Source organism: Phyllopteryx taeniolatus, chromosome 12, assembly GCF_024500385.1.
Source record: "Phyllopteryx taeniolatus isolate TA_2022b chromosome 12, UOR_Ptae_1.2, whole genome shotgun sequence".
In the NCBI taxonomy this organism is placed as follows: domain Eukaryota; kingdom Metazoa; phylum Chordata; class Actinopteri; order Syngnathiformes; family Syngnathidae; genus Phyllopteryx; species Phyllopteryx taeniolatus.
This window is the reverse complement of record NC_084513.1, coordinates 9,809,408-9,830,203: the sequence shown is the minus strand read 5'-3', so window position 1 is coordinate 9,830,203 and position 20,796 is coordinate 9,809,408. Positions and strand designations below refer to the sequence as shown.

Here is a 20,796-nt window from a genome sequence, read left to right as displayed (position 1 = left end):
ATAAAAACTAAATTCACCCAAATCGTGTTAGACCAGCTGTGCCAGTATATAGAGGACAAGCAGGCTTAAGTTTAGATCGATCTTCTGTCACCAAATTGTCACTTCGCCAGGCGCATCTTCAAGGACAATCCCTTGCTGCATCGGAACACCCAGATTGGCGCAGACCTGTATGCCAAATTCACAAACATGCACGAAAAGTGAAAAAACAAAACTAAATCAAGTCAAAAGTACTGAAATAGTTTATTCTTTATTTTTTCCCCCTCCAACATAAAAACAAAGCAATAGACAATTTCATCAGTTATTACTGCAAAGAAAACAGTCACAAAAAACACCACTGTGATTATGGGATTATTAAAAAACACATCGACATTTGAAGAATTACAATAAATGTGCAATAAACTGAAAAGTCCACCAATCAGTGCAGTGTGTAATAAATACAAGGTAAATGTTAGAAAAATACAATATGAATACTCGTTATGATGAATCTTTTTTTCTTTTTTTTTTTTACAACAATGCCAAGCTCTATCTACCCGTATGTCAGTGTTGCCAATCGCTTCCCTGATCAATGAAAAACCGTCTCACACATTTATAAGACCTGTGTGTTGCTATGGGTATAAACACCACTACTATTTTTTTCATCAACATGCACATAACAAGTGAGCATAGTTTGAATAAAGAGGTAAATAAGAGGTCTATTGCTACGGTTAAAATATTCTTAAAAAATATTAATATGGCTCAATAGTGACAGGATTGATATGTAAATGATAGTGCCTTCATTTTCTGTAAATGTACAGTGCTTAAAAAATTGATTAAAGGTTGCAGCCTCAATTACCAAAATCTTTTTTCACGTTTAATGTAATTTTCAGATGAAAGAATTGCCTTCTTGGGGGGGCTTCGACATTCCCAAAAACTAACCATTGTTTCGCAAGCAAGTGTATATTTGAGTATATAGTGTATTTTAGGGGTCCTGAATACAATCCTTGGAAACTCACTCAGTAGCGCTCCTTGGAAAGTTGAGAAAATACCTTGTTTATCACCAATAGACAGCACTCTGGTTTTCATGTTTGTTACCCCATGGCCGAAAACTCCACAATTTCTACAACTACTGTATGTGATGACAAATTTCAGTATGTACTCCATTTTAAGGGTCCGTAAAATTATGCCCCAAAACTCTAACTGGAAAGTTAGAAAAAAAATCAGTTTTACCGAGCGACATGACAATTTGGTGGAAATCGCTATGATAACAGACTGCATGGAAAAGTCTTAAATTAAAAACACGTGCTGATGGCCACGAAATTGGGTGGAAATGTCTATGACAATAGCACACAGGAAAAAGTCTCAAGGACCCTTGCCTGGAATTGAACAGGAAGTCGGCCATTTTTGGTAGAATGCAGACCTGTCAGGCGAAACCCAGGCTCCGTACTTTAACAAACTCGGGCGGTGGTAACGAGGGCCCATATTGAATTATTATTGTTATTCATATGTTTTTAGTACCGTAAGTATTGTTTTATGAAAAAACTGCCAAAAAGCAAAGCACACGATCATTTCTTGATTAAAATTTGTAATATTTACTTAACATCGAGAGGTGGCTGGAAATGAAAGCATTTGCATTAAAGCACTCCATGACGCTATAGGCTCTCTGAGAAAGAAAGGTGGCCTAGTACATTTGTTAAGCACTTTTTTTAGCTTCAGCAAAACAGGAAGTGACCGCAAAGCATGTAAAAGTGGGAAACACAGGTTTGCAGGAATGTAAATAGTAACACCTAAACATCACTAGAAATGACAGAATATGTATGTAATAAAGTGAGAATCTAAGCAGACAAGCAGCGTGGTATCCTTGCAGATTAATGCACACACAAACTAACATGAGGTAAATATCGAGATCAACTCAAGACACATCATAATGTGTGTTTGAACAGATAAACAACTGTCAAAACTCATCTTTTCAAACCCACAGCTTCGATCAGGGACATTTATCACGTCTTCCCTGAGCGAGTACCATAAGGTTCCATGCACAAACTCACCGGGTTGTCCTGACGTCATCGCTGTGGAATGACAACAAAAAATGCACAATGGACAGATTTGCACGTCCCCCATAACAAGAGCGTTGTAAAGTGACCGTTACAGTATTTGTGATATGTGATCGACAGTCAACAGTGCAGCACTTTTCACGTCGTATTTTCTTCCTCCTGTGGTAATGAAAGTGGTCAGAATGTGATTGAGTTATATGTCAACACCACAGACCATGCAGCACGGTAGCACAATAAAAAAGAGCCACGTTGCTCAATGTGCTAAATCGAGTGCACATAGTTTAATGCTTGTGACATGATTGTCGGCTCCCATCTAAAGTTTGCTTCAGATCTCCTTCAGATTTAATCCATATTTACAAAAGGTATACCAGTGGAAAATATAAAGCAACAAATACCATAATTAAAGCTACAAGCAGCAGCCAATGGTTCCTCGCTTCCCCATTTTCATGGTGAATCATCTAAATGATCATTTAATGCCCACACGAGAAGGGGCTGGTAAAAAACGTTTCACAATTATCATCTGTCTACGATACCTGCGTCCAATATGGACTAATTTGGGTGAATTCCCTGGTCAAAGGATGTTGAAGTACAAGCCCAGGAATTCCCCCAAATATGTCCGCTTTAAACCAAAATGGCTGATTTGCTCTTCAACTTCGGGCATAGGTCCTTCAGACTTTTTGGTGTGTCCTGTTATAATGGACATGTCCACCCAATTTTGTGCGGATTGGTAAAACTGCCATCTCGGGGTTGATTTGTTTCCCCAACTATCTAACAAAGTACTAAGCCTGGAATTCACCTAAAATGGCTGCTTCAAACCAAAACGTCTGACTTCCTGTTTAGTTTCAGACGTGGGTCCTTGAGACTTTTTCATGGGTCCTGTGGTAATAGACATGTGCACCCAATTTTGTGTTAATAGGCATAACTGGTGTCTGGGGATGATTTTTTTTTTCTCTCAACTTTCAAGGATTGGCCGATTGAGTATTCAGCAGTTTTGGATCCTTAAAATGCATACATTTTCCCCAGGATACACACACTTGCAAAAATGTATACGTTTTCAGTTATATCAAGATGATTCGAGCCAGGACCAAGCTCCTCCTGGTGCTCACTTGGGAGTGCCCCCTGGAAAGTTGAAAAATTAGCCCAGGACACTAGTTTCACCAATCGACAAAAATTGGGTGGACATGTTGAAGAAGACAGGACGCATAAAACAAATCTCACGGACCCATGACCGAGACTGCAATGTAATTTTAAATGTCCATATCTCCAAAGGCATTTTGTTTGATTAACAACAGGCTGAGATTTTCACTTTACATAAATCAATGTCATTCATGGTACTTTTTTAATAACTGCCATGAACTCTTAGCATACATATAATTCATCCATATTTTTAAAGAAATGAAAGACGATAAAGTGCCTCTTAAAAAGTTTGACCTGTTAGGATGACGATGTAGAACTGAGACAAAGGCAAAAAAAAAGGTTTGTTTGCCGAGTGGACTGAACTACTTTTTATTTGGGATCGCCTTTTATTATTATGTTTTTTTTGGCAAAACTTTAGACTCTACATACCCAAAAACTGTGTAGCATGGTGAAAATGTAAGTACTGGAAAGCTGATTAAAACAGCTCTCAGAAAGTTCGGAAAAAAATAGCCCCTGACACCAGATTTACCAATCAACACAAAGGTTGGGTAGACATGTCTATCTATCATAACATGACATACAAAAAAGTCACAAAAACTCATGCATGAAGTAAAATAAGAAGTCTGCCATTTTGGGATGACGCAAACATTTTAGGTGAAATTGAGGTCTCGTACTTCATTACAAAATTTGGAAGGAAAAAAGACAATCAGCCCGAGACACCAGTTTCACCAGTTAACATGAAATTGGGTGTCTATCGTAACAAACCTGAACAGGAAGCCAGCCATTTTCTGTTGCAGCAGCCTTTTTGGCTAAACTGCTACTAGAGAATTCGTTCAAATGAGCCCCAATCAGAAGCAGGTATATTAGACAGATGTGCAATGTAAAATTTCAAAGTTTTTTTTTTTTTTAGCAAAAGCCATTTATGTGTTTGGAGCATGGCATCAAAATCATTTTTTCAAGGATTTGCCATGACAAAGGATTTGCGAGGGCACGTTCTTCTGTGTTTGCAGCTTTCATTTTCACATTGTTTTAACCCCCAAAACACACCAACACATGTGGCATTTGCCATTTGCGTATGTTGATCAACTGTGAGCCAGTTCTGGAAAAAAAAAGACAAAAAAAACAACAAAAATATCACCATCGAGAAAACAACAGGTGAAGGTTTTTCAAGACAAATGTGTTCCCAGATGGTGCACTATGCAATTTGTGCACTTTTTATATTGGATGCTGGAGGGAGTTCAAAATGTTTCCCAACTGACTACAGCAGTCATCCAGACATTGGAACTAGTCTTGGTTGTGTTGTGTTTAAATGAGACAACATGTGTGTGTGTGTGTGTGTGTGTACTTGTCAAACCACAATCGGGTGGCGTGAATATCTGAACCCGTCAGCGTTTAAGTCTTGCATGCAGTCCACTTCGGGGTCTGGGAGCTTTTGGGTGCTCTCGTGTGGGTTCCCAATGACAAACGGAGTCATATGCTCTGAAATGGAAAAAATATAAAACAGCGGTGAAAAGCAAGCAATGCCAAGAATGACCAAGCTGGTTTGAGAACTTGGATTTGGCAATTTTGACTTGTTTTGCTGATTATCTTGAGATGCAACTACATCAATGTACAACAATGTGATTACAAAAAAAGCTTAAAAACCTTTCTTGCTAAAATGCGGTGTACAATTTTATCAATTTGCGAGATTATTTATTTTTGAGGGCAGTGATCTAAAAAGTGTGAGCTCCCAGTAGTGGTATGTGAATGAATCACTGAGTTACATGTCCAAACTGTGCGTAATGTCACAGCGACTTAAATATTTTTTTAAATCCAGTACATGACATTTTGGCAGCACGGTAGACGACTGGTTAGCACATCCGCCTCACAGTTCTGAGGACCGGGGTTCAAATCCCGGCCTCGCCTGTGTGGAGTTTGCATGTTCTCCCTGTGCCTTTGTGGGTTTTCTCTAGGTACTCCGGTTTCCTCCCACATCCCAAAAACATGCATGGTAGGTTAATTGAAGACTCTAAATTGCCCATAGGTGTGAATGTGAGTGCGAATGGTTGTTTGTTTATATGTGCCCTGCGATTGGCTGGCGACCATTTCAGGGTGTACCCAAGTGAGGATAAGCAGAACAGAAAATGGATGGATGGATGGACATTACATCCACAGTTAAACACAGTTCAGTTGTATTTAACTGTTAAGTAAAATCCAGTTGCATTGAATCTTTTAGAACTGTTTTTTTCCCCCAATTTCTTTTGTTAATATTTGTCCATCCATCCATTTTCTGAGCCGCTTGTCCTCACTAGGGTCGCGGGCGTGCTGGAGCCTATCCCAGCTGTCATCGGGCAGGAGGCGGGGTACACCCTGAAATGGTTGCAGGGCACATACAAACAAACAACCATCCGCACTCACATTTACACCTACGGGCAATTTAGAGTCTCCAATTAATGCATGTTTTTGGGATGTGGGAGGAAACCGGAGTGCCCGGAGAAAAGCCACGCAGGCACGGGGAGAACATGCAAACTCCACACAGGCGGGACCGGGGATTGAACCCGGGTCCTCAGAACTGTGAGGCTGACGCTCTAACCAGTCATTCACCGTGCCGCCTGTTAATATTTGTATTTAACATATATTTTAAGTAATGAGTGATAAAGTACAGTTATTATTTTTTCCTATATGCAAGTGCAGTGTTAATGTTAGCTGTGTTAGTGTTAACTGAGCCTAATGTTACAGTGACCATACAATAATGTTACATATACACTTTGTTTCTGCTATGTTTGTTTTTTTAAACTGCTCTATAAATAAAATTCAGTTGAGTTTCAGGAATAAAGAACGTGACTCTGACTCTCTGGTTTTATGTTGGTTACACCTCTAACTAGTACAAATGTATTCTTCACAGGCAAAATCCCAAATGTGTATCGTTTGTTGTCTCACAGTTGGCGACCTGCAGTCTGGTCTGCTCTTTCTGTTGGCTCTGAGGGGTTCTCGTCTTCGTTTTGATATAGGTCAGCTTCTTTGGTTCAATCCCACCTGGGAAAAAATACACAAACACAGAGGAAATGTGCTCTGTTTATAAAACAATCGCAGAAATTTTGCCAGATGCTACCGAAGTACAATACACCGATTGACAACATATACCTAAACAACACCCTCGCAGTTCATGCTACATTAGAGGACCATTCAATAGGGAAAACCACTTACGTTCCTGTACGAGGTCACCTGAAAAGTGGATCTACATGATGTTTTATGCAGGATTTTCAAAATTGAAAATAGTTCCCACATGTGACCAGTTTTCCTCAAAATACCTCAAGGATCAAGAATTATAGCTTAATTTACAACCTCCCTTTCAAATTAGTTTTTAGGGAATTGTTCGGTCTCATGTACAAAGTATAAATGAGCCACTGCTCACCATGTGAGCCCTCTAATGCGGAGCCAATGCTGAGCACAGCTTTCATTGCCGTGACAACCGCTGGCAGAGCGAGGAGTTTGTGATGAGGTGAGTCGAGACGGTGAAAAAAAAAGCAAGTGATCATAAGGACTGTAAACGCTAAGAGTGCATTTTCACTGACTGAGGCAGCACCAAAAAAACAAACAAACAAAAAAATACAAATAGCAATTTAATTTTACAGAACGTCCCCTTTAAACTATAAATGCTTCATCGATGATTGCGTCCATCCCTCGTCTTGATCTAAATAATCTGCTCGCACTCTGGTCGTCACTTGAAAATGGCAGATCTTCACCCAAGCTAGCTGCCAAGTCAGAAACCTGGTGTGGGGCCACACATTTTCAGAAATGGTCAGGTCACAAATTATTCAGTCAATTAACAATAATATGTCCCCATCAAAATGATTTTTTTGGTCACGCTGTTGGCTTCCAATTGGCCAAGAAGCAGTATGAGAGGAATTCACTTTAAGAAAAAAAAACCTTATTTTATCTAGACTCATTAAGTGCATGGCTTTCCATCTTTACTTTTTTTGTTTTGTTTGTTTAAACCTGACCTAAATTCACTCAAGTCCCTTCCCCTTGTTTAGTTGCTTCGCTGTTCTACTGAATGATGCAACGGTATTTGCCTGCTGGGCAATACAGCAGCCTGCTCCCCCTTATCCCGCCTTCTCAGTCGACAGTTCAACTTACAAACCTGCCACATTCATAATCGCGGAGGTATTCATGAAAAAATCTACTTTTTAAATGTCTTGTATACAAATAGTTTTGTCTGGAAGGCCTACCCACCAGTCAACTGTGAAATTAAACAACCATCTGACAAAACGTTTTCACAATCAGTCTTTTGCTATCTGCCTAGTTCTGAAAATGACTGTTCAGAATTTTGCCCGATTGTTATGTCACGAATAAGATCATTTACATAATCCCACCCCGACACTGAGTTTTTACACCCATGACTTGGCGGCTAAGGTGGGTGAATAGTGGTCATTTTCAAGCCACTACATAGTCTTAAACACTAACATGTAAACGCCAAAAGGTAAGCAAAGCTGCATTGAGATCCACCACACTAATTGTGAATTGGTGACTTGGTGATGAAGTGCTGCTTCCACCAGAGAAAATACAATCCATTCTTTTACTGTCTTTATGGGGGCTTGCTTTGTTTTCTTCAAACTCATGGCTAGTAGCCACTAGCATGCCCCTCGCTCCACCCCAGTAGTTGGGGGAATGAAAGTTGTACTAGTCCTGCAGTAGAAGGACTGCGCAGTGATTCATTTGCACGACACAAGATCGCCCTCTCAAAACAAGCTGTCATTCTTGATTCTGATTGATTGGTGATGCTGTGCTATAGAGTCATATGTAACTTACTCCTACCTCTGCAAATTGGAAACCAACATATCACTAGAACTGGCCAAAAGCTGACAAAAGAAAATAAATATGCTTTTGAGAGTCTTAGTTGTCTTGAACTGTCCTGCTTTCTGCCTCCGAGCTCCGGTTGCTTTACTTTACTTGAATTTACCTTGCGGGGGTCTCTGGGTTCTGTTGTGGGAATCACACACATGGGCAGAGGTCACAATGGGTTCAGGTTGGGGTCGGACGGGCTGGAGGAAGGCCACGGTAGGGAAAGGCACTGACTGGATGTGGGTCACGTCAGACAGAGTATTGGGCACCCCGGCGCGGTCGTCCCTAAAACCGGAAGGGATCCTCCATCGGGGTAACGGAGACACCTCCTCGCAGGAGGAGTCCAGGACAGAACTGAGAGACGACTCGGGCTCGGGGGTTGATGAGGAGGACTTGGGGAGGAGGTGCAGGATGGAGGAGAAGAATGAGCAAGATTCGGGGAGGGGGATGGTCCCGATTCCACTGTCCAACGTTCGCATCTTGCAGCCAGACCCTGGGGCACAAGGAGAACAGTTGACGGGGACCGCAATGGGAGGAAGCACAAGGACGAAAACACGACTGGGTAACCATGGTTGAAGTGGCAATGAAGACCATTTTGGAGTTTGCAGCTTTTTCCATCCTTGAATGCGGAAAACCCAACATTTACATTAGCGAGAGTCCCCTAACATTTGTTACATTGGGTTGGTCGCTTTTAACCTTTTAGTTTTTTCCCCCCCAATTCATTTACCTCATGAAGGAATTTATCAATTTATTTATTTTCAATAATAAAATAAACAAACATTACTAAAGTCAGACATTTTGCATAAACAATTATCATTTTTTTAAATTAAATTGTTGATGAATTTTAATGTTTTCAGTATTGAATAATTGGTTAGTTCATTTATTATAAATAATAAAACAAATAGCCAAATAAACTGTTTTACATATACATTCAAAAATTGCTCAATTTATTGTAAACAATAAAATACAAATTGTAAAATACAAAATTTTACAAAAACTGTACTTTTAACATTTTCATTATTACATCATTGGTTAATTAATTACATTATAAATAATCATAAATTATAACATTTTATAAATGATGCTGAATCATTATCCTATTATTAAAATAAACTATTTTACATATTTTACATACCCATTAAATATTTCTTTTTCTTTTTTACCTCATCTATGAATGACCTGGCACATCCGTCCTGTTTTTTGTTTAAGATCAAATGAGCCCAAAAGTTTTCCTACCCCTGTAATCTAGCCTATATGAAAACATTTTTGACAAATGTGTTCTATTGTCTCCATTGGATTTTCTTCACTTTGAACAATAACACATTAAACATTTCTCCATGGTATTCCTATGGTGGCCTGGAAGTGCAAATCAATATAACAAATTGTGAAACACTTTTACATTTCAGAAAGCATATTAACAAAAACAAAAACAAAATACAAAAGACAAAACACCCGGAAAGGGAACGTCCCATTTCACAGACATTCTGAGATATCCCACGCACTTTCTCTGCAAGACCCGCCCTGCTTCAACATGATTGGCTCCTGCATCCTGTTCATTTGTTTTCTGAAATGTAAAAGTGTTTCACAATTTGTTATATTGTTTTGTACTTCCAGGCCACCGCATATTCCTGTACCAAACATTTACTTCAACTCATCTGATCTGTAGACTGTAATTCACTCTTTGACTTGGCAACAGTATGACAGCTACATATATGTCAACAAGTTACAATTACAACAAATACAGGAAAAAAAGCCAATTCCAGTAAGTCCACTTGAACCACTGCTTTATGTCACATACTGTATGACATTCAACAACCAGCATGCGTCCACCACAGTGACAATGAAATACATCATGGAATGGAATTAAAATACACACCACGTGTGTATTTTATTTGCAATATATTTGAATAACTGGATAGGGTTCGGTTATGATGTGTGTTCATTAGATTTATGTGCAGTATGATTAAAACCAATCTTATTATTCAAGCTTTCGTATTGTAAACAAAATAAATACTATGTATGCTTGGTGTGATAATGTGGTGTGTTTGCACCAAATGCCCCTTAGCTCCACCATGCATACAAATTCCCCATCCCTGTGCAAAACAGTAAAAGCTTATACCTAAAATGAAAGAGTACGCATTAAAGCACTTGCCGATGCTTGATGAGACAAATAGTCTCGTGTGCACTATGAGCAGTCACGTGTCATTATACTACACTAAAAAGCAACCGATACACCAAAAAATGTGCATATCTACAATCACTGGAGATCTAATTAAGATAATTAGATCCGAAATGGGCTCACCCTCTCCACATATGACAACAGCAGCGGTGCGATGCAGCATGAAAACATGCTGGGGTTACACTCAATGGAGTTACACTTAGGTGACCTTTACCTTCACAATGCAGACTGTCCGTATTGGTCCATAGTGGCTCCTGTCACGATTATGATACATCTTAAAAGTTCACATAGTCTGGGGTATGAGTTATTAGCTGTTGACACAGGGGGTCCCCATATTGCAATCGAACTAAATTAAAATACAGTGGGTCAAATTGAAGTCGGACTTGTGACACAATCTATTATTCATTTGGATGGAATGGAACTGCTAATGAGGTGACAATCTCATTTTTGCTTCCATACAAAAATACTTGAATGTGGTGTCGAACCACTACCCACCACCAAAACTATTAAAAACTATATTTGAAATTTTCATTGGGTGGAAGTGAACGTGAATGGAAACCTGCAAACAGTATCAACAATAAAGACAACTTTCTTACTGAAATACTCATTATACTATACTCATTATGAAATCTTGTTCATTGGTGTGCCATGGAAATTAGCATAATTGTTGTGCAAAAAAATTCTTACCTTTGGTAAAAGGAAGTCTACAAGCAGTAATCATGAAAGACTTTGTCAAGTGAATTCAGATATTTGTTTCTAAATACATTCTATGTTTGAAGATAATTGAGTAAAACGTACAAAAACTGAGAACTATGTAGTACTCAATTGTGGAGCTATAGCATTAAACTTTTTATCACCAAAAACGTTTTAAAAAATGTTTGGGCATGGCTAAAACGGTGCCTAATGACACACTTTGGTGTCCGACAGTCACCAATCCCCCACTAAGAACTTGAGCATTAGTGGTTATTCGGCGCAATCGCAACGTGCAGTTGGCTAGCTGGCTAATGCCTACACAATGAAAATACATCTTCCCTTCGAATAGTCCACTGGCGTGGTCGCTTAGAGTGCCTCGTTGTCTGCCGTGAGTGCACACGTCATGGAGAAAAAGGCAGACTTGGATGTGACAACCAGCATGTGGACAGGGGCTTTGCGCTGGCGTGGCCGCTTTAGAGCACCTTGTTGTCATGACGTGGAAAAGCCCCATGATGACCCGGTGGGATATATCCTAGACCCCGGAAGCTTTATGTAGATATATTTGCGTAGCTAAAACGTAGTTAAGCCTAGGTATAAGAAAGACGCCAGCCGAAGTAGCATCCCTTTTTCGAGGTCATAGTAGTCTTACTTTATTGACATTTGAGGGGGCGTGGTTTCAGCGCATTCAGCAGACACACCCACAGCGTTCGAGACCATTGACAACGGCTTCATTTTTCAGGCTTTTATAGCCATTTTGTATACTTTATTTATCATTGAAATTTGGCAGTGTTGTTAGCAACACTTCTCTGTGGTGTGTCAGATTTACACATTTATTTTCACTTTACAGGGAATTTAAATGCCATATTCTTTCATTATAAAGTAGGTCCCACTTGTCCAAATCTAAAGCACCACCTTAGCACAGAAAAAGTTAGTTTAGTTAGTACTTAGTCATGTACAGTATTTTATGACTTACATGTACATTTCATATGTGGTCTTTACTTCTCTCAAACAGTAAAATGGCAAATACACACAAACCCTTACTCGCGTTTGAAAGACAAGTTTTTTTGGAGTCGGCTTCACTATTGCTTTTAACACTCCGTCAACGCAATACGGAGAAAAAAAATGAAGCTTACCGATAACTGCATCCTGGAGGGTGGTCTTTATGAGGGCTCCGTTTTCACCGTCAGTTCTCTGGTTCGTCATGTCATTGGTGGGCAGTAGAAATCATTATCATTGGAGCACAATCGAAATGAGGATCATAAGTGCACAATTGAAATCGAAATAATTAATTAATAAAATAGAAATTAGACTCAAAAGTGAACAATGGAAATATGCATCATTTGCATGCAATGAAAATCAGCATCAATGGTGCACAGTGGAAATTGGCGTAATTGGTGGTCAATAGAAATTAGCATTACTGGTGGACCGTAGCAATAAGCATCATTGGTGCAGAGCGCAAAGCAGCATCATCGATGCAGAATAGAAAATTGTGTCATTGGTGCGCAACATGAAAGATAGATGCAAACTATCTTAATTGGTGGGCAATAGAAATTAACTTAATTGTATTGAAATATAAATTAGCATCACTCGTGCACAATGGAAGTCAGCATAATTGATGAACAATGAAAATCAGCACCATTGGTACGCAATAGAAATTGAGGTCATTGGTGAACAATAGAAATAGCATTGCTCAGTTGTGTTTTGTTGACAAAAAAAAATTATTTCTCTTCCTTGTTGACAACTGGTTGACATGAACATGGTGTCGTAAGGGGAAGAATCCACGGCATCAAGGTAGTGTACATGTGTTGGTGTTTCCTTCACCTGTGCGTCTCCAGTGATGTCATTGTGACCTTGCGTTTGAATCGATATCCCCGGGCAGGGCATTGAGATGCATGCTCGCACTGCATCGTGCGACTCTCTTCTTCCCACAGAGCTGAAACAAAAAGGAATTTCATAAACAAATTACAAGAGGTCCGAGCGGTCAATCTAAGGCTGAATATATGCTGCATGGTTCAAGAGACATACATTTAGATTTTTATTTCTCAAGTGGCCCAATTGGGATTTGCGTGAAGGTAGCGTAAAGAGAAGAAAAACATGGAATCGGTCTTACCAGTCTTTTCCGTCATTTTTTCTCCTGTCTCTCTTCTTGTCCGTCTTGGTCTGCTTCCCTCCGAGCAGTGCCGTAATCTTTTGATCCCTCTTCTCTTCTTTTGTCTTTGCCGGGTCTGTCTTCTTGCCACTGGGGATGGGAAGCTTACCCTTGCGGAACCCAAACCAGTTGGCTAAGGTGGATCCGGATTTCTGCTTGACTTCACTACTCCTCTCCTGCTCCTGAGACTTGTGCAAGTTCTCCTCAATGCCGAGCATCACCTTCTCCTCGATGGTGGTTATGGTACTCTGCCTCTCTGGTTCTTCACAGACAGGTTCTCCAAAGGCGCTGGAAAATTGTTGCTCGATCTGAAGGCGTCTGGCTTGTTCTCGTTGGAGTTTAAGACTCTGTAGTCTTTCGCTAGATGAGCCTAGACACGGAGGAACCGCCAGGCCTTCTTCAATGAGGAAGTTGTTCAGGAGAGATCGGTTCATGGGGCAGTGATAGCTACTGGAGCAGCTCATGCTTCCTGGCAGAATGTCACCCAGGGAGTTTAAGGAGCTCCCTGAGTGCGTTTTTATCTGGGTGCGCACCTTCCCGGACCGGTTGAAGCTGGGTCGGTCCATGTAGCGTGCTCCGAAGCTCTGGCTTCGAGCCTTGGCCCCGTTCATGCCCATGACTGGCTTCAGGGGAGGTCTGGTGGACACGGAGACAGAACGCTTGAAGAGCCAGCCTTCCTCGTCGAAACCCCAGTCCAGCATTGCACCACCATCAGATGTGACTGGAGCACCGCAGGGTTCGGAATCAAGAGAATTACAACGGGTTTCAATCTTCCGCCGGGCAATGCCGCATTCACGCATCATGTGGGGGTCGCAAATGTACGTCTGGTAGGTTTGGATGTTTTTCATGGACGGGTTTGCGTCATCTTTGTTCTGCCGACTGAACACGAGGAATGTACCACTTTCTGGTCCCGAGATAGCCTCGTGAGATCTGGCGTTTGCAGGAAGACACATTTTTACAGCTTTGGACCCGGAACTCTGACAGTTGTGATAATAGACATTGGAATATGTCTGCGACAGGACTTCAGAAAGTTTTGGCTCGCTGATGCTCTGCTGAGATCTTTGTAAGACATTTGGGTTTGGTAACAAAGAGGGTGCGACCATTCCGCTGTGGTATGCAACGGTTCTCTCAACAGGTGATTCTGAACCCTGCGTTTCTGGACTGGGGACAGCCGGCATCCTGGATGAATGGCCATTGAAGACAACTTTGGCTGCTTGATTTTCTGGTGAAAAGTTGGTTTGTTGACCGGACGTAGTCTTTCCGACGGTGGCGCTCTGAGGACGACTCATTCGTCTGGAGTCCGACGCTGTTCTGAGGAGGAGCGAAGTCGTTCGACCAGGCAGAAGTGGGGCTGAAGGAGATATGAGTTCTGAAGAGAACGTGTCTGAGAGCTGCTCCTGGTTTTGTACGTTCTTGCACTCCTCATTGTTGGACAGAATTCTGGCGGATTGCGGCTGTGTTGCTGGAGTCTTTGAGCCTTCATCAACTGCAATAGGTTTGGTCGCTGAAGCACTTTTGACAGGCGACGCAAGAGGCGAGCGCTGTTGTACACGCTCCAGAGACTTGCAAGTCGATGCAGGATCTTCATCTGTTTCTGCGTCATGACCCGAAACGTGTAGTTTACCGTGATTGGCCCTTTTGTTTGGACTGGCAGATTTGTGGCCCCGAATGAGGTTTTGATGGAGAGGCGAGTGGATGTGTTTGTGCTGTTCCGGTCCAGCGTCGGCGCTCTTGCTGCGTAGGATGAATGCCTTCCTGGCCGAGTCGCAAAGCTGCGGTTTGGGCTTTAGGTTCCTTGAAATCCCACCGTCCCCGTGGTGAGAAACCTCTGCCGAAGAGCTGCGTTGCCTGGCTTCGCTCACACAGCTCAAAGCTCTGGTGGCAGAATGTCTCACAGCCGGGTTTGCATCCCTTGCTTGGGATTCCAAGTCCATGCGGTCCAGCCGGGATTTACGGTCGCTGGATCGTTCCTGGTTGTTGTTGCTGTCGCTCAACATGTCACTAGAGTTCTCGGTTTCTACTTGTGTGTGTTCTTTTAGGCTTTCTTTTTCAAGATTCACTGGTGGTTCTGCTGGGAATATGAAGCTGTCAGAAACGGTGTTCTCTAAAGGTTCTTTTGGGCCTTCATCTGTCTGAACTTCTATTGACGCGTTATCGCTGGATTCCTGACTTTGCGACATATTTGAGTCATTGCTACTTTCATCAGAGTCCACAACGGCAATCCCTCCGTTAACATTTTTATTTGTCTTGGCTGTCATCCCCATCAGGTTACTTTTGATGCCCAGAGAGTAGATACCCTCATTGGAGGTCATGCAGTCCTTGCAGTGCGGAATAGACCCGGGAGAGGGTTTCTCTTTTGAGACGCTGGTCTGAAGACGCTTGAGTCCTTTCAGGATGTGGCCTTCCTTCCAGCCGAAGTCTGTCTGATGACCAGATACGGAGCCTACACTCATCCTTTTGTCCCGGCTTGTGGCGCACTACACCACAAGGGATATCGACATCTATTAATCAGTATGTTTACCCACAATCCTTTAGTGTTCGAGAACATATAAGAGAGTGACTCACCTGTTTGGAGAGGCCTCGACCCTCAGCCCATGTGTGCGAGCCGCTAGAGTATTCACTACCAGCACTGGATAAAGACAGATCACTACCACTTCCACTACTACGTGGGCACGTTAGACTCAGGAGACTGGGCCACCTTCCTGCAGCAATACCCACTTTGCCATTCCTTTGGATTTCCTGGAAAGTGAGAAACCATTTTCTTTCAAGGTAATTGTTGAGCCATCTGTCTAGGACTCTAGGACACCTGCTTCTGATTGGGGCTCATCATTTTGCGAATTCCCCAGCAGGAGTTCGTCAAGCCATGGAATTTGCAGAAAAAGGTTGTTTAAAAAAAACAAAAAACGGCCAACTTCTTGTTCCTGTATCGGCATGGTTCCTTAGCCTTTTTGGTGTGCCCTGTTAGGACAGACAAATCCCCCAAATATCATATTGATTGGTGGAACTGGAGCCCATGGGTGATTTCTTTTCGAACTTTTCTGACAAAGTACTGGAATTCACCTCAAATGGGTGTGCTTCAAACAAAAAAGGCAGACTTCCAGTCCAGTTTTGGGCATGGGTTCTAGAGACTTTTTTTGTGTGGCCTGTCTTGGCCTAGTGAGTTTCGTGGGGGATTTGGGAAGGGGTGGTTGTTTTCAGGCACGTCCTAATATTAATACACTTTCACAAAATGGTTGGGTTTTCGGGCATATTGAGGCCCCCCCAATGAGGTGATTTATTTGTAGAAAAAAATAATGGTAAACACATTGAATCCAAGACGACCATCACACTGACTCTGGTGCTCAGGACCAAACTCACACAGTAGCACTACCTGGAAAGAATTAATGAGCTACTGTCACCAGTTTTACAATCAAAATTGTGAGGACGTGTCTATCATAAGGAGATGCAGGAAAAAGTCACAAGAAGCCTTTACAAATTTTAAAAGGGAGTCAGATATTTTGGCTAAAAGGAACCGTGTTGGGCAAATTCTAGGCATCATACTGTACTTTGTTCGAAAGTTAGAGAGGAAAAATAAAATTGACCCGGACACTAGTGTCACTGATCAACATGACAATGGGTGGACATGTCTATCATAACACGATGTCCAAAAAGTCTCAAGGCCCCCAAAGCTCTCAATGTTCCACATTTAACAGGAAGTCGCCATTTTGTTTTGTGACACAGTCATTTTGGGCGAATTCCATGGCTCGTACTAGGGAATTCGCCCGAATTAACCCCAATCAAAAACAAGTACCCTTGACTTGCAATGAGCCACAAAGTCAGCAAAGTTACAGTAATCCAGTGTCATAGGGTGTTGTGAGGGTGGAAACACGCTTGAGTTGGCCCAGCGTGACAATCTTGTGTTTATACTTTGTGTTGTGGAACCTCTGTGGGACTAATAAAGGACGATCATTTTTGTTTGTGACTTCACTGGAGACGAATGCTTTTAAAATTCAAGCCTCTGGTGAGAGATGATAAAATCACACACAGCTTTCTCGATAGCTGGGGATGTAGCAACAAACCAAGAAGTTTTTTTTTCTTTCTTTAATTCAGCCCCTGGAGCCAGTTTCACTCAGCATCATGAAATTTGGGAGACATGTTTATCATGAGTGGACCTACGAAAAAGTCTCAAGACATGCCTGACAAGACAGAGGAAGTCAGCCATTGTGGTTTGAAGCTGCTATTTTGGGGTCATTTTGGTCATTTTCAGTCATCCTACGCCTAGAGATTTTGGCCAATTGCTACCATATTTGAACCTCTAATACGATAAACGCTAAATTACAAAAAAATTGAGTTTTCGTCATTGCGTGTGGGCCAAGCACAGTAGCAAATTTGCTGACTTGCCATAAAACACAAAGGTCGAATAACTCAGCTGGTGATTTAAATTGTTTTAAAATCAGCCCCCAAATCCTCTTTCACTTTGCAACATGAAATTTAGTACACGTCTATTATGAGATGAGCGACAAAAAAATCTCAAGTAGCTACACCCAAAAACACACAGGAAGTCAGCCATTTTGTTTTAAAGGGGTCATTTTACAATAAAACCCCCACTGTTTGTGGGGAATAAGGACTGAGCCCTGCCACATCCCTGACACACCCCCAAAAAGGTATGTACTGTACTATAATTGCTTATAGATGTCACATGACGGTGACAAAACATTACTTTTATCGAAATGAAACTCTTCAATTAAGTTCAACATACTTCCTTGCCACTAAGATCCGCCAAAGTAATATTTTTATTGCTTTGGCCTAAACACAAAAATGGTGAAAAGGAAGAGTTTTTCAGCAAATAATGAAGGAAAGAGAAATACCAATTACCAAATTTTAAAAGACACAGTGACAACACTGAGTAGCAAAACATTTGAGTTTTAGTCATTCTGTCTGGGCAAAGTATGGCAACGAAGTCTAATGACTCAGTAGCCCACGACACAAGTTTTAGAAAATTCAGTCCCAATTTTGCCATTTCCAGGAGTCCTTCAAAGACAAACTTGTCCTAGAGATTTTGTGCGGTAGAGCAAGAAAAGAGACGTTGTTTATAACAGCTTTGAGCATCGTTGTGGTAATGCATACAAATGGTCTACAAAGGTCAAACCTCTGTCAAGTCTAAAAGTATGACCTTTGCAGAAAAGGTTAAAGAGGAAAGACAGAATTCCTTGGCCTGCTCGCCTCAGAGCATGCTAAATTACCTGGATAGGCTTTAAAGAATATCTTTGGATCATGCAGCGTAATTAAGCATGTCTTCTCCAAATAATGACATAATTGCCCAAATTTGCAGTTCCTGCGTGCATATATTTATAACACCAGCATAATGATGTGGAAAACTGACCAAAAGTACAGTTAAAATAAAACTACCATTTTAAAAAACTCTGAAGTTGAGCAGGTGGGAAAAAAAAAAAAAAAAAATGACTGTAAAGCCCACAAACCCACGTTGAGTTGCTAAAAATAAGTTGCGCAGGTAAGAAAAAAACTACATTGAAACCAAAAGTTACAGTTAATTAAAACAAAAGTTATAAATGTAACTACAATTCTATGAATCCCGAATGACCCTTCACCGGCTTTTCGGTCAATAGGGATAAAAACAAAACAAAAAACTACAGTATAACGACCCAAAGTTGCACAGGTACAAAAAAAACAAAAAAAAAATGCACTCTCTTGAAAATGCACCAAAAGTTGTGCAGGTAAAAATAAGACTACTGTAAAAGCCAAAAAGTTGCACAGGTTAAAGAGACTGACTACCAGACATACCCCCAAAACTTGTGCAAGTTAACATCCCAAAGGTCGTACAGGTAAAAATAAAACTACAGTATAACCCCCAAAGTTGCGCAGGTACAATTAAAAATTTACAAGCATAATAGCTCCAAACGTTGTGCAGGTTAAAATATATCTTCCGTAAAACCCTAAAAACTTCCCAGGTAAAAATAAGTTTACGGTAAAACACTAAAAGTTGGGTAGGTTAAAAATTTAACTCCCAAAACTTGGGCAGGTTCGAGTAATACTATTGGAATTGAGCCTAAAGTTTTGCAGGTTAAAATAAATTACCACACACAAAAAAAAACAAAATTAAAGTTTCTCAGGTTAAAAATAAGACTAGTGTCAAATTTCCAAAAGTTGGGCAGGTTAAAATAAAAGTACCATTGAAAAAAATCATAAACGTTGCGCAGGTAAAAATACAACTGTTTGAAACAAAAAGGTTGGGCAGGTTAAAATAAGACAACCTTAAAACCCCAGGTTAAAAAAAAAGCTTAAAAACAAAAGTTGCAGAGTATAAAATAAGATGACTGCAAAAAACGCAAAAGTTACTTTGGTTTGTATGAAAAGGCTTCTGCTCCTACCTGGGGTGCAGGACTTTGGGACATTCGGACTCGTTGTTGGAACAAGACGCTTAGTAGGCGGTTCTGCTGCTCCAAGTCAAAGACGCGGGTGCGCAGCTTTACACATTCTTCTTTCAAGTCCTACCAAATCCACATAAGTAGAGAACTGAGTGGATGTAGTATACTTAAAGTACTCCAGTGTTAATGTTGAAAATATAAACACGTACCTTTTGAGTAAGGAGAGCCTGGACCACCTGGTTGGCTACCTGCATTGAGAAAAAAATGGATAATTAAAGCATCACTCAAAAAGCTTTTCAATTTAACGTTGCCTATCTGTCTAAGATGTTCTGATTGTGGCTCATTTGGACAAATTCCCGAGTAGTAGGTCATCAAATTGCGAGCCCTTGAAATTGCCCCAAAATGTTTACGTGGCCGCCTTCCTGTGTATTTTCGGGAATGGTTCCTTGAGACTTTTTCGTAAATCTCTTCATGATAGACCTGTCCACCCAATTTCATGTCAATCAGTGAAACTTTTGTCGAGGACGGTGTTTTTTCCAACTTTCTAACCAAGTGCGAGTCCCAGAATTTGTCCAAACTGTCTGATTCAAATCAAAATGGCAGACTTGCTGTTCAATTCTGGCATTAATCCCTGTGACTTTTCCGAATGTCTTCTTATGATACGGCAGACGTCTGTCCAATTTCATGTCAATTAGTGAAACACGTGTCAGGGGCTGAGTTTTTTCTAAATGCCCATCGGGCGCTACTGATTGACTTTTGTGGGGCTATTTTTGGGACCCTTAAGATAGACCCTAATACATAAATAATAGAAAAGCGATTCACAGATCATGAGCTCACACCCTCAGGAGATGGCAACAACAAACGAATGAAGCGCCTTTTGGGAGGCCTCAACATACGCGAAAACTCATCCATTTGCGTGTATTCTGTTGAAACTGGATGTATTTTAAAGGTCCAGATCATGAATTTGGGCGCACTTGTTCATCATGACCGGATGTACGAAAAAGATACTTGTTAGAAAGTTTGAAAAAATATCAGCCCTGGACATGAGTTTCACCAATCAACATGAAATTTAGTGGACGTGTTTATCATCTCAGGATGCATGAAAAAGTCTCAGGGACCCATGCCTGATATCAAACAGGAAGTCGGCCATTTTTGTTTGCAGTAGCCATTTACGGTCAATTCCAGGGCTCATACTTCATTAGAAAGTTGGGGGGAAAAAAATCAACCACCCCTTACACAGGTTTCCTGATTCACCAATAGTCACAAAATCTGGTGGATATGTATATCATAACAGGACACATGAAAAAATCTTAAGGACCCATGCCAACAATCAAACAGGAATTTGGTCCATTTTGGTTAAAAGCAGTCATTTTGGGCTTGTATTTTGTTAGAAATTTAGAAAAAAAATGTTTTTAAAAA

The 20,796-nt window shown here is 40.9% G+C and overlaps 1 protein-coding gene across 7 annotated transcripts in view; it reads right to left on the bottom strand.

The window, feature by feature from the left end:
- Positions 1 to 221: 221 nt before the first annotated feature.
- The window catches only part of LOC133487284 (nck-associated protein 5-like), a 45,214-nt gene continuing 24,639 nt past the window's right edge, over positions 222 to 20,796 (bottom strand). For 3 of the 7 annotated variants that reach the window (XM_061793632.1, XM_061793635.1, XM_061793631.1), the window contains 9 exons: positions 19,587 to 19,625; positions 19,381 to 19,500; positions 15,578 to 15,751; positions 12,974 to 15,489; positions 12,685 to 12,796; positions 11,997 to 12,054; positions 8,110 to 8,484; positions 6,087 to 6,182; positions 222 to 4,646 (listed from right to left, as the gene is read on the bottom strand). In XM_061793632.1, coding sequence (XP_061649616.1) covers positions 4,645 to 4,646; positions 6,087 to 6,182; positions 8,110 to 8,484; positions 11,997 to 12,054; positions 12,685 to 12,796; positions 12,974 to 15,489; positions 15,578 to 15,751; positions 19,381 to 19,500; positions 19,587 to 19,625 — 3,492 coding nt within the window. In that variant the 3' untranslated portion in view covers positions 222 to 4,644. Of the gene's footprint in view, positions 4,647 to 6,086; positions 6,183 to 8,109; positions 8,485 to 10,384; positions 10,425 to 11,996; positions 12,055 to 12,684; positions 12,797 to 12,973; positions 15,490 to 15,577; positions 15,752 to 19,380; positions 19,501 to 19,586; positions 19,626 to 20,796 lie in introns of those variants that run through there. The other 4 variants (XM_061793634.1, XM_061793636.1, XM_061793637.1 and 1 more) reach the window with 4 other exon arrangements.